The sequence below is a fragment of the Oratosquilla oratoria genome, chromosome 28, assembly GCF_046742065.1.
Source record: "Oratosquilla oratoria isolate Oo_2021 chromosome 28, ASM4674206v1, whole genome shotgun sequence".
NCBI lineage: Eukaryota > Metazoa > Arthropoda > Malacostraca > Stomatopoda > Squillidae > Oratosquilla > Oratosquilla oratoria.
In genome coordinates, this window is record NC_134804.1 from 54803922 (window position 1) to 54817777 (window position 13856).

Genomic DNA, 13856 nt, shown 5'->3' on the forward strand with positions numbered 1-13856 from the left:
CTTTTAATTATTTTTTGTGCTATAACTTCTCCCAACACATTTTGATCAATTTCTGTTCCAAGATATTTGACAACAGACCTAGGTTGAATACTAGTATTACATTGGATATTGAAGTTGGGAGCAATTTTGAGTTTTTGATTGGAGCCAAAGAGAATGGATTCTGTTTTACCTAGATGTAGAGACAATTTGTTATCCAACAACCACTTGCTGACATTCAATAACTCTTCACTGAGTAACATCTCAATCCTATTTACATCTTTGCCAGAAACTAGTAAGGCTGAATCATCGGCATACAACAGCAGTTTACAGTTCACAGCAGCTTTCATGTCATTCACATACAAAAGAAACAACAGCGGACCTAAAATGCTACCCTGTGGGACACCACATGTTATTTTTGCTGCTTTTGATGTTGTACCATTTACATTCACAATCTGTTCTCGACCTGTTAGATAAGACCTCATCCAATTAACAACATCTGATTTGAAGCCTAACGCTTGTAGTTTGAATAATAGAATATCATGATTTACAGCAACCTGTATCCTGCCCACTGCCCTGAGTCAGAAGCAATGTAGCAGGACAATGCATGTCCACAGCAAGGCCGCTTCACTCAATCAGCGTCCCCCCTCTCTATCCCCTCATGCAGAAAAAGAGAAGATGGGGAGAAATCCCTACGGGCTGCAGCAGAATATCATTCACACATACCACTCCCAAACCCCTCCCTTTCTTGCATCACTGTATCATCTATACACACCCATTCTCCATTCCTCCCATCATTTGTCTTCTACCTTCCTTGTTCAATAGACATTCCCCTCTTGCTCAATGCCCTTTTCACCCCATCCATCCATCTCATCCTCAGTTGTCCCCTCAAGTTCACTTCCTCCAGCTCTGCCTTCCACACTTCTTTTACTAATCTTCATTCATTCATTCTTTCCATCTGTCCATCCCATCCCAGTACGCTTTCATCAACCCCATCTGCAATCTCCTTTTCCACCCCAACTCTCCTAGTTCATGGTGTCATTAAAGTCCCAAATAACTGTATGAAACTTAAGCAGTCAATATCTTGTATGGGGGACAGAGGAAAAGGTGAAATGAATGGTGGAGTGAAGAATTAAAACAAAGCCAATTGTAAGGGCACTAGAGGTAGAAAAGCAAAAATCTTTGCAGGGCCCCAACTTTGGTGGAGTCCCATGCGCATACCCTTAGGACCAGGATCCTCCCATGTACCTTGCAGTGCCCAACCCTCTCCTTCTGAGCCAAGTTTGGGCCAAACTGGCAAACCTGCTGATTTCAATCACCATCTTCACAGGTCCAGTGCCATGGAACCTCCTGCAGAGGTAGCCTAAGTCAAAAGGCATAATTGCACTCCCACCCATTTCATCCCCATTCACCACCCCTCCCTCCCTCTTTTCTTGGCTCCTCCTGGATGAAGGGTCATCCCCGCATCTTGACCATTGCCCTTGATCAGAAGCAATGCAACAAGACACAGCACATCCACAGCAAGGCCACATTATTTAATCGGTGACCCCACCTTTGTCCCCTCATGCAGAAAAAGAGAAGTCCGGGAGAAATTCCTTTGGGCTGCATCAGAATATCATTCACATATATCCACTTCCTAACCACCCCGCTCACTCCCATGCATCACAGCATCATCCATACACAACCAATCTCCACTCACCCTTATCTTATGTCTTCTCCCTTTCTTCCTTAACAGACCTCCTCCTCTTTCTTAATGCCCCTTTTACCCCATCCATCCATCTCATCTTCGATTACCCCCTCCTGTTCACTCCATCCACCTCAGCTTTCCACACTTCTTCTACTAACCTCTCTTCACTCATTCTTTCCATGTGTCCAAATCATCCCATTACTTTTTTCATCAGCCCTATCTTCCAAATCCTTTTCCAACCCCGCTCTTCTCCTCACCTTGTCTCTCACTCAATCCAGCCCAGTAACCCCTACCATACTTCTCAGGCATTTCATATCAAACACATTTGAACTCTTCCTCTCTCATGTTCCATGTTTATGACCCATACAGTGCTGTCAGCCCAATTACCCCTTCATACAATCTCCTCATAGCATCCATTCCCAAATGTCTTTCTTCCCCCCCCCAGGCATTTACTTGCTTCTCTCAATCTACAACCACTCCCTTTCCCACCACATATTCTCCAAGTATAAAGTTAGCAATTTCTTCCAGGCTCTCTCCCATAATACTCACCTCCAATTTGCTGCCATTCTCTCTCTCCTTGTACATCTCATCACCTTACTTTTACCCACTTTACCTTCAACTTCCTCTCACACACCTTCCGAAACTCCATCACAAATTTCCTGAATCCCTCCTCTGATCCTGCTATAAGTGCAGTGTCATCAGGAAACAACAACTGGCTTATCTTCCATTTTCTTTAATCATCTCCAACCCTCATTCCATTACCCTTGCACCACCCTATGTACTCATTGAATAGCCATGGCAACATGACACGTTACTGGCAAAGTACCACCTTTACCTCAAACCACTTGCTGTCTCCATTTCTATTTTAAACTCGTTAAAACTCATGACTGCTTTCAACAGTTTTCCTCCTATCGCATATTTGCAAAACCTCCCACAATGCCACTATTCCTCTCCTATTTTTTTTGCAAGTATTTTAGGTTAAGTTCTTAATTTTTTTAGGCAAAGAATACACATTTACTTTTCTGTTTTATTTCTTCTAAAGTTTGGTGTATTGTAATATAAAGAGTATAAAATATAATATACATCTTTGGACAAGACAAAATGAAAATAACACTGGAAAATAAATACATATCACATGAAATTTGGTATTATGTAATATTACCATGAACATGAAAACTCAAAACAAGACAGTTGCATTTTTCATAGGGCAATTTGTATGGCAACAAATAATTCAACTGCATTATCAACTGGCAATAGCCAAGAACAGACTTGAAAACCAAGTCCTCATTTTTGTACTTCGAGACATTGTAATTAAGTCAAGCTTATACTCTTCACAACTCCCATTAGTATTGTCAAGCAAGATTTGTCACCTTTTTTATACCTCTCATTTCCTGCTCATGTTATACAAAATATTGAAAGAAATCTTAATGTTACATTTGGATCTCCAGTAACAATTTAAATATTTGGAGAAGTAGTCGAGCACCACAAACATCCACTCAATCAACAAGTTCTCAGTTGGTAAAGCCTGGCATGGTTAATACTCCTATTGCAGGAGCCAGGGGAGCAACCTTGGGCACAATACGCACTCCAATCCTGCGTCGGTTGTGTCTCTTCATGTGCTTAGCCAAGTGGTCAGACCTCATAAACTTTGTTGAACAGACTGGGCAGGCAAATTTTTTCTCACCAGTGTGGGTACGCTTGTGACGAGATAGTTCATCCGATCTGGCAAAACGTCTTTCACAGCCTTCCCAAGTGCAATGGTACGGCTTTTCTCCTGTGTGAGATCGCATGTGGGATTTAAGGTGAGATGATTTATAGTATGTTTTATCACACCCTGCGAAAGTGCAAACAAATGCACGCTTCCTCTCCTCCTGAGCAGCCTGGGGCTGAGCTGTAGTAAGTAAAATTGGTGCTGACACTAGGTTGGGCAAAGCTGTAGCATTGCTTCCTTGAGGTGTGACAATTACATGAGTCACTCCAGTGTTGGACATCGGAATGACAGTGGTTGAACCATTGACCTGAGCTAATAATAAAGGAGCTCTTGCAGAGCTAGATGGGATCACAGTGGGAATCTTTGGTGCAATGGCCACTAATTTGGTACTGGCCTCTGGTGCTTTCGTATTACTAGGTATTTGCTTATGGGTAAGATTAGAGGAGAGATTCTCAATGGGAAGAGAGGAGACCATACTCTGGTGGTGGTTGTCATGGAGCTCACGATCTGTATCTTTGCTGTTTATATAAATCTGTTCCTGACCAGTGCTTCTAGAGTTGTCTGTGGAGCATAGTGGGTAGGGGCTGAAAGGTTCAAAGACTTCAGTCTTTGTCTCACTCGTATAACTTTCAGGATAACTACTGGGATGAAATTCATACATTTTCCTTTCTGCAAGTGTTCTTGGTCTCTCTGGCATCTGTCGATCTGCTTTCACAATCACAGAAACTGGAACACTAGATGGCCCATTAATGCTGCTTGGTGTTGAAGCTCTGGAAGTGTATGAATACACTGTTGGACTTGGTGAATGAGGTGGTGTGTACGGAATATGAGGAGGGGAGCCAGGAATATGTGACGGAGAGCTAGGAATGTGTGACCCAGGCGTGCCTGTCAGAATCTGAAAAGAAAAAATAAACAGTATTAACAATAATGAACAACCACATCAGAAAAGACAACTGGGCATTACTTTACCCATAAAACTATTAGATTAACACAAATCAACAATCATACATACACATACACATGTTGGTCTCTAAATCCAACACTTCCAAATCACCACTTGTGCAGACATTTGGGCCCAGGACATACAACACCACCAATTCCTGAAGTGGATTTATTTCCTATGCCCAAACATCCACACAAGTAGCAGTTGGCAAGTGTTGGATTACAAGACCTAGGTGTATATATGTTACAGTAAGAACACGTACCTAGGGATTACGCGTAATCCCTGAATGTTTATTCAGTGAATACGCGTAATCCCCGTTTCACTAACCTAACCTAAACTAAACTAACCTAAGGTAAGGTAAGGTAAGGTAAGGTTAGGTTAGGTTTGTGAAACGGGGATTACGCGTATTCACTGAATAAACGGTTAGTGAAACGGAGATTACGCGTATTCACTGAATAAACATTCAGGGATTACGCGTAATCCCTAGGTATGTGTTCTTACTGTAACATATACATACATATAATTGTTCTAGATCTTTTACAATAGACCTATTGACCCTAGATATAACTAACAACAGCCACCAGATTGACCCATAAATCACTAAAGGAAGAAATATTGTGTTGTGGTTTGGGTATGATTAGGTTGAGGCATTGCAAGATGATATTCAGTATTTTCTATGTGATGGTTGCAGCTTGCATCTGTAGCCAGGCCTATTTTGTGTTGTTACTGTACTAGAGTAATTGTGCAGCAAGGGCCGCTTCTCAAGGAATTTTGTCTAAGTGCTCATTTTGTGATTTAGGTGAGATTTATTTTTGTATGACATGTAATGCAAGTGGAAAATTTAAAGTTGAGCAGTAATGCTATGTAGTTTTCTATTTTGTCGCATTCTGCTGGTTGTGCTTGTGTGATGTATTTGTGACAAGTGAATAGGATTGAAGGTTTTTGGATTGCACAGAATTGTGTGCCAATCATTTTCATGCAGTTTTCTTTGGAGAATTTTGGTTGTATGCAGCATTCTACTGAGGTGGTTTTGGGGCCTCTTGTTATTATTTTCAGCAGTTCATTTTGTGTATTTTTTAGGGTGTCTGATTTTTTTTTTCTTTTAGAACACATATGGGATAGTCGAGTATGACTTGTTATGGCGTAGTAAATTTATTTTTGTTGATATTCACAAGTATTTGACATGTGGGCCGAGGGTAACACAAATGAAAAGACCCAGAATTTTTGGGTTCTTTTCCTATGAAAGGGTTTGGCCATTTTATAATATGGTGGTTTTTTTTTTAATTCATGGTTGGCTGGAGTGAGCAGTGTTAGTGTAAATTTCTTTGAGGGAGCCTCCATTCTAGTTTCCCTAAGCTACTGTTCTATTCTGTCTAATACATGTGTACACATAACTACATATTAGAATACTCCTACAGTGTAACAAAAAAAATCTCACCTTGGCCAACTCAGATTCTGTATGCTGTCTCTTGGAAACATCAGTCACAGTATCACATGATTCTTCAAAATCTGATTCTGGGTGCACTGGAGATGTGCTCCCCTGGGATGCAGCAGGGGAAGGTGGAAAGGATGTGGTATCTGTGGAGTGGGTCCTCTTGCACATCATATCGTAGTGGGCAAAGGAAAGGAGTGTATGCACAGCCTCTAAGTCTTTGTGAGCAGGAGGTAGATTATCATCCATCTGAAAGAAAAAGAGAACAAATTTAACAACTTGAACACACAGGTGTAAGTATTAAAAAATCACCATATACTTCCAAGGATTACATAGTAATTCCCCAATATACTAAAATGTGATAATGAATAACAGCTGTGTTTGAGGTCACCCCTTCCATATCAATTGGCACTTTCCCTTATTATTCTGGAAACTATCAGTGGCAACAAGATTATCACCAATCTCACTTAACCCATCTCATACCAGGTGACACCCTGGCTTCCATCAAACTATTTCATTCATCTCCATGGCACCCCTTCAGTAGCGCAGGTTACAACTTATCTTGAAACTTTCCTGTTATTGCCCCACCACTATCTTTTTTTCTGTTGTCTTTGATTTTGTTTAGGTTAGGTTAGGGCTTATCTCTGCTTACTTCTGTTCCTGACAGAATTTTTTCTTTACTACTAAGTTACTTGACTTGTATCCATGCTACCATTTATGCAGTCTATCTTACCCAACCTAATATACTGGAGGCAATTTTCTTTTACATCAAACTGCGACAAAGCTATTTTATTCATCTATGATCCGGACTTTAAGCGTTGTAGCCTTAGTTGTGGTTGTAACTTTACTAACCCTCTCAATACTGGATGGTATTTTCCAATTTTCCAGTCATTTCACTCATCTCCGGCAGTGTTGTGGTTATAACTCATCTCGATTGATCACTTTAATTTCGAACTTGCCCTTATTTAACATAAAATATACAAGGCCCCGTGAATCGACACAAAATCACAACTTTGCTAAATGTAATGGGCAAGGACCTTCTACACACTAATTTTTCTATGAACCCACAGGTCCAAACATACAAATATAACTACTATAGGATAATAGGTTAAGTCTCCAATCATGCGCAATCGACACACACATTATGCGCTCGCACGTTCCTAAGTACTGCATTGTTTCCCAGCACTACTAGTACTGCCTATATCAGTTACAATATCCGCTGCACCAACTATCGACTACTCGTGTTACATGGTATATCATCGAAACCCAGTCCGCAAAAATTAACGCTTGAATAAAGTGCATCTGCAAAACAACCTAGAATTCCTGAGTCGGCTTCCCAACTGTCATCGTGGGTAGACAGCGCGGCGCCGACCTTCCAGCAGTCCAAAATACAGGTTATTACTCACACCCCCGGATATCCCAACTATGTACTAAATCTGATTTTATACAAAACCTACTACTATAACGAATAAACCTTCAATGCAAGTACTACAAGTGGGCACATACGCATGTGCAAACTGCTATCAAAATCAAATATATTCAAGCGAAACTATCTGGTAGCAAACATGACGTCACACCCTATCACGTGATCAGCATGAGCAGGGTGCGTGCTCTCTCTGGACACACCCCCAAGTATGACGTCACGCTAATGCCAGTCTCGCTACTATGTTTATTTTCTATCACCATATCCGGGGCCTTTCGTGAAGTTAACCTGTAAACCGTGAATTCACCTAGTTACAGACGCAGTAATAATAAGAGATATGCAATGGTGTAATACGGAAAATATTCAATCAAGTTTACCCGCGTTGGCACCTACACGTGGATCTTGGGCCTTTCTTTGGCGGGAAACGGGTCAGGGGCGTGTGAGGGGGGCATCTGAAACCATTAGCTATTTTCAAATACCCACGAGCCCAAGATGGCTATACCGAAATTATTTGATATCCACTACTTGAGATAACCAGAGGAAACAAGTCTACTGCGGTTAATAGGAACAAAGAAATGAATATGATAAACATGAAATTAAACATGAACTAAAAATGCATAAAATAGAAATATTAATATATACCACAAGGCTCTTTCTGATAACATCCACATTTCCCCCTCCCCCCATTTACTCGAGAATGTGAAAAGAGCAGAATGAAAAAATTGCCTCTTCTGCTCGACAGTCCCCTTTTAACCAAACCCCGTCCACCTCTGCCTCCCACTTTTTTTTCTGTCTTCCTTCACTAATCATTTCCATGTGCCTACACCATCCAACCTTATCTGCCATGCTCTCAATGTCACTTCATTTCTCGATATCCTCGTAACCCCAACCAAATTTCTCACTTCGTCTCCACCGCATTAAGACTTTCTACATAAGATATGGGTAAATTTAAACTTGTTTCTCAGACAAATGTGAATATTACATTTCTTAGTTTCTTCTATACTGTAATAAACCGTGAAAAATGTAATGTTTACATTTGCTTAGAGAAAGTATTCACTTCACTCAACATATCCTAAATTCGTTTTTGATATCCCAGCGGTAATATGAAACCTTAATCGCGGTTTACAGCACGTGATTCTGGTTACAGATGTGGTGGACTACAAAATCGTAAAACAATCCATGCTGTACTTTCCAATGAACTCCGGAACTACGAATTTTCGATAGTGGAAGTTGTGTTCAACTATCGTATATTAACTCTACGTACAATATTTATAATCCTAAATCACACAGAACGCAATTATTTCCACAACCTCATGCATTTTCACGTTAAGTGTGCATACCTATACTTTAGTCTTTGTTTCTAACAAATTTTTCACTTGGTCGATTCCCAACTGCAAAGGGAAAAAGAAAGACTAATCTGTCCCAATAGACTATTGGGACAGATTAGTCTCTTTTTCCTTTCTTTTTCTTACCTTTCAAGAAAAGGTAAGAAGCGTAGCTACGGCCGAAGCTTTGACTATTGAATAGCCAAATCTTCGGCCGTAGCTACGCTTCTTACCTTTTCTTGAAATACTTTTTTCTTACATTCCACTTGATTTTTGTCATGACTTAAATTTTAACATCCTATCACATTTTTGTATGCAATCTATTCTTCAGTCTGGAAACTAATCAGTGCAACCCTTAAAACGGAGAAAATGTATTCGATAACACTGCAGAAACAATGCGTCCAGAGGAGGGAGCATTGACACTCGCTACGAGTAACTTAGTAACTCAACGAACGGGGACATGAGATAGAAAAAGTGACAGGAACGGCGTGTCGAAGAGCTATCTGGGGTAGAACGCTAAACTAGCACGTGTGCCAATATGAGAATAGTCAGGTTAACCCCTGATGTGCTAAAAATGTATATAGAGGCGACGAGGCCAAGCCGCGGGAATATGAAAGGCACGATGAAATGTGTATCCATCTGATGTACGAAACTTCATACATATTGATCCTTGGGTAACGAACTATTCTATGGGTAGGGGCAATAATGCTTTGGAAAGGCGGACAGTTTCCTGGACAAGGAAGCTGTAGCTCATGGTCGAGGTACAGTTGGTAGAACTACACGGAATGGCGTATGGCAAGATTTTGAACGTTTGCCTGGAAAGCACTGTAGAATTCTATTCACTAATAGTCAGATTAAGATGACCGTGTGTGGATTAAACTATGGCATTCCAGTAAAATATGTGAACGAGTTCACGTGGAAGACAGCAAAACTCAAAGATGATGATGAGGAAGTAAGGAAGCACAGGAGAAGTATGAAGTAGACCCGCATCCAAACTGGGGATCTTTCTCAATATATTTCTCCTTTCTAAATGTAACTTCGGTTTCCACTGAACAGCAACGCAGATATACCCCATAAATTGCACCTTTTAATCGTAGTTCTTGGATATTAACTAACAGCAACACAATGAGGTTGGCATGGGGTTACGCGGGAAAACTCACTTCCGCCCGATGGTCAAACATCCCAAGCGTCACAGCTCAGATTTTATAAACCGTCTCCCTGTACGCACCACGCTGGCTACGATACCACGACGTGCACAGCAATCACGTGTCTTTGTTATGCTTGAAACTATTATCACAAGGCACATACAAGTTTTTCTCTGCAATATAGTGTACCAGCAGCCAAGATTGACTTTGCTATACCAGCTTCGTAGTTGACCAAGATGAATTGGCAGTACACTCGCAAGCGTATGGATCACTCGTAAAACTACTGAGCTAAAGCTTTGCACTCCCAAATGTCATTGCAGCTGTCAACTGAGTTTTGGTGTCACACAGCTTCAATTTACCTTCATCTGCTCCGCGTATGGTGGCGATGCGGGCGGTGATGAATATTTTTGCCACAGTTGCTTCTTCATTTCTGTATTTCTGACGGCTATGTGAACTTCAAGTATTCCTCTATAGTATCGGGAGCACAAGAGTTTGACTACCACCCACTGCACAGAACACTTCTAAAGTACTAGCTCCGGTACAACACTATGCCATCTAACGTTGTCTCGATGCAGTGCCAAATGTCGCCAGAAATTAACCTAGAATATTTTTGTTTCCTATATTTTGTCATACTCACCTTTATTTTACATCTAAATGAAACATAGTAATGTAATGATTATATTATTGTAAAATTTATAAGGCATATATTCATCTATACGCTATATAAATTTATTATAATTTGCCGTTAAGTAACTCTAACCTGATAGCAGAGAAACGAAGAGGGTGGGTGTTGCAATACACCAATGAACGTTGGGGGCGCGGCGTGGTTAGCCAATCAGCGCAAGGCTATCCCACTGTTCACGTGATCACTGCGTGAAGTTCATCTAACCAGCAACATTGATCACGTGAACACGGAATGCCTCTGCCGTGACTCGACGTTATTCTATGAATGAGTTGTCTATAATAATTACCTTATATTAATACCAACAGAGTATGAATAACACTCCAAAGTCTTATATACGTAAAATTCCATTGCAAACATTTTGCTACATATTTAGGTACTTCACTAACTCTTGAATTGTCAGTAGAACTCTAAATAGATTGTATGGTACAATTTGTTTCTGTCCGAAACATTACGGGAAACAAGGTAGGACGCGTGCGGCATGCAACTGGCGTGGCGGATGAGACTGGGAGAAGTTGGTAGTGGGTGTATTGTAGGTTATAGGAGGGAGGGTGTATGGTTCTAGATTTGTTAGCAGAACTAGAGAGGATGGATACTGATGTAAACAGTCGTGAAGACGATATCGTGGCCGGATATATAAAGAATGTGAAGCAACTACGGAAAGTACCAAAACGATGGGCAGGGCAGGAGAGTTGCGATGGGAAAGTACAATGTTGGTTAATATAAACACATCCGTAGGTCTACGGATACAAGGGAGGTTGTAAAAGGAAAGTTGCATGTTGGGATTCTCAAATACAAAATTCTCACTGTCTTAAAATAGTAACGCAGTGTTAACCATTACGCACCGTTGCGTAATCTCTTCCACTGCAAAACTGAATTAAAGTTGTACGTGCGTGACAGCACATGTCAGGAGGCGTTTAGGTGTGCCCATGGTCACCTCTGCCCTGTACGCTCAGATTTGCAATGCAAGTAGAAGTAGCTTGCCAGTTGTTGGATTCAAACCCCGGGTGCGCGTGAAGCTACGTCGGCACTGAAGTTGGGCGGTCATGAATATAACTGTGAATGATGTGACATGTAGATTGACACTTCAACGTCAGTCTTTCCACGTTTCGTCCCTGTACCATCTGTAAGTCACCGGCGATATTGTTATTATTTTTAACAACTTCAAATCATGCTTAACAAATGAAAACCAAACTCATATTTATTACAGTGTTCAGCAGCCAATGTTCGCTGTCATTCTGCTCCCATGCGATCCTTTGCCATCTCCAGCTCGTTTTAGGCCTCTCTTATTTCTGCCTTTACTTTTGTCTACTTTCCTGTCTACCCCTTCCTGTTAGTCTGTCACTCATTTCCCTTTCTCATCGTGTGTCCAAATCATCTTGACAAAAATTCGCTCTTTTCACCTACATCCTTCCTACATTTCTCATATGAGCTTATATTTAGCATACTCGTGAGGTCTAGGCTAATACTTCCATTTACCAACATTGCCCTTAAATTTAATAATGTTGTTTGCCTGAATCATATCTTGCTATTCCAGAAATTGAAGCATCTATGAGGAAAGCTATGCTTACGCCTTTTAAGCAGCGCTTTTTGACTGCTACCTCCTATCCCTTCAAACTAACTTCTGCGGAGGGCTGATTGAACTGAATTTAAAATATTATTTAAATTCACAAAGTTTTTTGTGTTACTTTAGATACAGTTTGAATGGAAAACTTGTAAGTTAATGATTATTTAGAGTTCCCTTTATCAATTGTTATCCCATAAATCTTCACCCAGACCTGATCCCAATGCTGGATGGTCAAGGACCAAATGAAGGACATTTTTTCAACCCCGGGATCATCTTTATTCCAAAAAGGTATAATATGACTATGTAGAACAAATGTAGACTGGTACACAGGTATACCGAATGGACCGACAGAATTTCGCGTTTATTATATTAGATTATTGTTATCATTATTATTATCATTATTTTGTTATCATCATCATCATCATTACCGCATTATGGGTGACCATGCTGGGACGACTCCCCAGCCTGGTTAGGTTAGCGGAAGTTTTGTTTAGGAAAACTTTTCTAGCTCCTCCCTCATGTGGAGTGGATCCTAAATAGGGCTGCTCAGTCGGTGTAGGTTGCTGCCGAGCTGTGCTTCCCCACCCTCGCGCAGGGTGACCACTGGGCCTATTACACCCCCTGCCGTCCGGGATGTGACTAAGGGCTTTCAGAGGTCACCATCTCCTGTCACCACTGCCGGAGGACTTATGGTTGTTAGGTGCAAAAATGAAGCAATCTATTGCTAGTGGGTGGGAGGGACGGTGACTGAATATGTTGTCAGTCTCAACCACTACCTTCACTTTTGACAACGCTCAGGTGGGAGTAGGTCCCGGGGAGCACCGCGTGGAGGTGGTGGCCCACAAATTGTTCCTTCTCTTCCACATTTTCGTTCTTTCGAGTCTCGCCTCGAGAGCCTTCTATCCTCTCCTTAGTGCGGGGACGGGGTGAAGAGTTGCAGAATCTCGAAATGAGATTCATGACAAGTACTGGGTACCTGGGCCACTTTACCTTCGCTCCAAGATGAGGAAGACATATATAGGATTGGAACTCAACTCTGTGTGTGTGTGTGTGTGTGTGTGTGTGTGTGTGTGTGTGTGTGTGTGTGTGTGTGTGTGTGTGTGATTCACCACCATGGTCTTGCATCACGTGTTAGACCCGTGATCGACAGTTATTAAACTCCCGGATGAGAGCTCAGAGCTCGTGCGACCGATCTATGGGTAATACTGTGCCCTTACACGCACACACACCGAACTCCCCGCCCACGAGAGCTGGAGTAACACCCCGCAGCGGAGCGATACTGAAATTATTTCAGCCATGGGCGGGAGTCGAACCCGGCCCACCCTAGTGGCAGGCGAGATGTGTGTGTGTGTGTGTGTGTGAGAGAGAGAGAGAGAGACCAAGATTTTGAGCTACATGGTGAAGGTGTGGTGGTGTGCAGTATTGACACGGTTAACTTCTTTGTGAATGTCGTCATTGTGCAAATGTTTTTTTCCATCTTTGTTACAACCAAACGATTGTATCTGGCTGAAGAAAAATTATGATTTCTCATCCGAGCCGACGGCGTTAAGGGGTTATCACACTGGGCTATTTTTCCTCCGACATCGTACCTCCAACCTCCATTTGAATAACTCGAATATGACTTCGCTAACAGAAATCTAGACCTCTCTAAGAACATTTGAACAGTATGTCTCACATTCGTATAGGTTTACTCTTTCTTAGTTCACCATTCAGCTTTGCTATATATGACGGAAAGATAATTATAATTTGACATTTGGAGATTTGGAAAAAATATTGCAACGAACTTCGTTTTTACTCGAACTCTCAACGGTCGACGCTGGTGAAGCCCGTGCAAGCCCAGTGTGATAACTCCTCTTATCTTTCTTGTAGATATGTTTATTGCAGCTAAATCCAGATGGCTTTATTCAGCGGAGGGAAACTCCTCAGCAGGCAAAACCATTCCATTCCATTCAACTGGTTACTTGT

At 41.5% G+C, this 13856-nt stretch overlaps 1 protein-coding gene across 1 annotated transcript; it reads right to left on the bottom strand.

Annotated features, from left to right (window-relative positions):
- Nucleotides 1–2676: 2676 nt before the first annotated feature.
- Nucleotides 2677–10180, bottom strand: LOC143040428 (uncharacterized). Its single transcript, XM_076211519.1, has 3 exons — nucleotides 10002–10180; nucleotides 5756–5998; nucleotides 2677–4269 (listed from the first exon to the last, which is right to left on the bottom strand). The coding sequence occupies exons 1-3, from the start codon at nucleotides 10068–10070 to the stop codon at nucleotides 3175–3177; spliced, it is 1407 nt and encodes a 468-aa protein (XP_076067634.1). The 5' UTR covers nucleotides 10071–10180; the 3' UTR covers nucleotides 2677–3174.
- Nucleotides 10181–13856: the final 3676 nt, after the last annotated feature.